At 41.4% G+C, this 3,197-nt stretch overlaps 1 protein-coding gene across 2 annotated transcripts; it reads right to left on the bottom strand.

The window, feature by feature from the left end:
* Positions 1-402: 402 nt before the first annotated feature.
* LOC112187330 (homeobox-leucine zipper protein ATHB-6) lies at positions 403-2,844 on the bottom strand. 2 transcript variants are annotated; one of them, XM_024326083.2, is made up of 3 exons: positions 2,201-2,844; positions 1,560-1,936; positions 403-1,448 (listed from the first exon to the last, which is right to left on the bottom strand). In XM_024326083.2, the coding sequence occupies exons 1-3, from the start codon at positions 2,262-2,264 to the stop codon at positions 900-902; spliced, it is 990 nt and encodes a 329-aa protein (XP_024181851.1). In that variant the 5' UTR covers positions 2,265-2,844; the 3' UTR covers positions 403-899. The 2 variants fall into 2 exon arrangements, with proteins under 2 accessions (XP_024181851.1, XP_024181852.1); XM_024326084.2 differs by having other exon boundaries at positions 1,560-1,933.
* Between the last annotated feature and the right edge of the window lie 353 nt (positions 2,845-3,197).

Below are 3,197 nucleotides of genomic sequence, written 5' to 3'. Positions count from 1 at the left end.
AAAATTAAGAGAGAAGGGACACTAGAGAAAATTGAAGTAAAGTTGAATGGTAATATGATCAGATCTACGTTGAAATTTCAAAATACACATGACATACGGTAACACCAGTTATAAAAAAGTAGTGCGTATTTAAAAAGTTGGTGTTTCACGTTGTACCTGAAAGAAACCGAACGAACAACTTGCTGTACTTTTTTACTCCCACACTAAAATCACGATTCTAATTAAGATATGAGAATATGAGCATGTTCGATATATTAAGTAATTAAACTATCCATAATCTTCAAAATTCAATAGGTTGAGTTTCATTTGAATGCTTTTCAAATTGAGAATGCAGAGTGAATGAATTTTTTATTTATTGGTAATTATAATGAATTATTCTCTTTCTAAAAGATGGCAAGACCATGGCAAAAGAAATAAATTGTCCATCAACCTTTGAATTGAAAACGCGAAGCATGGATGGAAGGAAAAAGTAAGGCACAATGATTATTTTCTCCATTACATGAATTCTACCTCCTTCCTCCTCCTCAAGGTTTCCGAGATTTCTTTTTTTACAACTGAGATTTCAATTACGACCCAATCATGCATACCCCCGCACGGCTTTAGTAGACTTACCTTAGACTTACTCGATCATCACCTTCCTCCCATCCCCACGTGAACCCTTCTCTCTTATTCTTCCTCTCTCTCTCTCTCTCTCCCTCTCGGCTGCTTCAGGTCCCTCTGCTCGAACTGTTTCAACTATATTCCCTTCTTGCTCTTACAATGGAGATCAAAGTAGGACATTTTATACACAACTCCACTTCCCTATTTTACAAAATTCTTGGAGGTTCTCACTTGGATACCATTTTTTTTTCTTTTCTTTTTTTCCTTTTTTGAGGGGAGGGGTGGATTTGTAATTTGACTTAGTTCCATTGATCAGGGCAGTACCACTGAAGTGAGGGAGCTTGCTCATCTGAAAAGAAGTTACAAGCCTCCTCACTACTAAAGAAATTGTGCTCCTCTATCTTCACAAACTGAGGCTGATAACTACTCTTCTGGAACTGGAAGCAATTCATTGACGACGAGGAAGGCGAGGACGATGAGGCAGAGCAGTTGAATTTGAGTGAATTGGAGGCTGACATGAGCTGGTGGTGGTGGTTTATAGTCCCGTTGGGACTGTTATGATCCTCGTTTAGGATTGCGCTTGAGTCACTGTCCGATGAGCCGTCTTTGAAGTCAGGGAACAATGACACTTCTACTCCCACTGCTCCATTGGAGTTGGTATTGTTGAAGCTCTCAAAGTTTAGCTCTTTGGACTCTGAAACTGGACCTGACGTATCAGGAGATTGTGGCTTGCTCTGCTCCATTACCACTTTGTAACTGGACTCTTTTGCCAGAACCATTTGCTCCTCCTTCACTGAGTGATTGCTCTCTGTGTTCTCTTCTTGGACCTTCGCTTTCAATTCCTTTATCTGCAACACAAAAAGTCGATCCAAAATTTTAGACCCAACTTCGTAATAATTTGACATGTTATGTTGTCAGATTGTGAATCTAAAACGTCGCACTAGTGTTGTCATATATACCTCTTTGTGAAGAGCTTGATTGTCATGTTGGAGAGAATCATAGCTGATCTTGAGAGAGTCATAGTTGGCCTTGAGAACGCCGTAGTCGCGTTCCAATTGCTTAGTTTTCCAACGAGCTCGGCGGTTTTGGAACCACACCGCAACTTGTCTTGGTTGAAGACCAAGCTCTTGGGCAAGCTTCACTTTTCTCTCTGGCTCAAGCTTGTTCTCCACCTCGAAATTCTTCTCCAAGGCCTTCACTTGCTCAACGCTTAGCCGGCGCTTCTTCTCGGCGACATGGCCGGCCTCTTCCACGCACCCTTCTTCGTCTAGGCCGTCCAGCATGGACTGGAAGTCTCTGCTGTAAACATGGTTGTTTCTTGGACTGTGTTCATCTGCTAAACCAAGCAAAAACAAACAGAGAATTTAGTGAATTGTCCACAGAATTTAGCTAGATCAGATTCCAAACAGGAAGAGAGGGATTCATGGTTTCAATTCAAGATGACAAAAATTCAAATCACAAAGTAGTACTGTCACAAGGTTCAATTTTTCTTAATGAAATGATCATGAAAATAGTAAGAGACAAAAGAACAAAGACACGGTGTGTGAATCTTGGGAAAACAGCACTAGATCAAAAAAGGGTTTCTTTATTAGAAATCAACCTGTTGTTGTTGGGCAGATGGAAATCAAAGCACCCATAGAATCTGAGCTGCCAAGCCTCTTCATGATGATGACTACAAGTGAGAGCTTAAGGGGAAACGAACTTTTTTGATCAGAGATCTTACTAGATAGCAAGCCCCTTTCTTTCTTTTTTCTCTTTTTCAAATTTTAGCGGTGGATCTTTAGCACTAGCTCAAATCAGTGTTGAGAGCAAGATGTTTTACTTAAAGGAAGCAATGGAAGAAGCACAAATAGTTCCATATCTGAAACAAGACCAACTTGTAGTACAGTTGTGTATACAAGTATGGCACAACAACCCATTTGCTCTGTTCTCTGCCCCATCTTTCTTCTCTTTCAGTACTACTTCTTCCCCCTCAGTACCCATCAAAAGAAATATAAAAAAAAAATTAAAGATAAAAACACCCCAACACAACCCAACCCACAAAAACAAAGCAAACCCAACCAGCAAGAAAGAGTTTTTAACAAGGCAAAGCAACCCAAGTCTCTCTCTTTACATCATTACCCAATCAACTAAACATAGCTCTGAAGACTCTAAGTCTATGACTGTTCATCTACAATGGGAAATCAGAGAGAGAGAGAGAGAGAGAGAGGTGAGTGAACCAGTTCACAACCCAGCTGGCCTTACACTCTCTCTCTCTTTAAATAAAACCTACTTGGGTCAGATATGGGGTTAGAATCTGACTGGGGTTGGGTACACCACTGCAGTCACAAATGAAATTGAACGCAAATTCGATTCAAATGCAGTTTCCTTTCGGCTCCACCGGCTACCTGACCTTCCGGTTTTTTTTTTGGAGGGAGAGATTTTACCGTTGTCTGCGGAAAGCGGTGTGTCTGGTATAAGTCCGCACGGCTCGGCTCGGCTCGGCTCCACTCCCCAGATTAGGCTGGCGTCAGCGAATAGTGAAAGTCACTACGGCGCGTGGTCGGTGCGATTAATCGGGATCGTTTCCTATTTTCCTCTGGCCACAGGGAAAGGAA

The sequence above is a fragment of the Rosa chinensis genome, chromosome 2 (genome assembly GCF_002994745.2).
Source record: "Rosa chinensis cultivar Old Blush chromosome 2, RchiOBHm-V2, whole genome shotgun sequence".
Taxonomy (NCBI): Eukaryota; Viridiplantae; Streptophyta; class Magnoliopsida; order Rosales; family Rosaceae; genus Rosa; species Rosa chinensis.
Note: the sequence above shows the minus strand (reverse complement) of the source record. Positions and strands in the feature narration are given on the sequence as shown.

Coding starts and splice junctions, on each gene's coding strand:
- LOC112187330 (XM_024326083.2), bottom strand. CDS start 2,264: ATGAAGAGGCTTGGCAGCTCAGATTCTATGGGTGCTTTGATTTCCATC. Junction 1,937..2,200: donor CATCTGCCCAACAACAACAG/GTTGATTTCTAA, acceptor TGCTTGGTTTAG/CAGATGAACACAGTCCAAGA. Junction 1,449..1,559: donor ATCAAGCTCTTCACAAAGAG/GTATATATGACA, acceptor TTTGTGTTGCAG/ATAAAGGAATTGAAAGCGAA.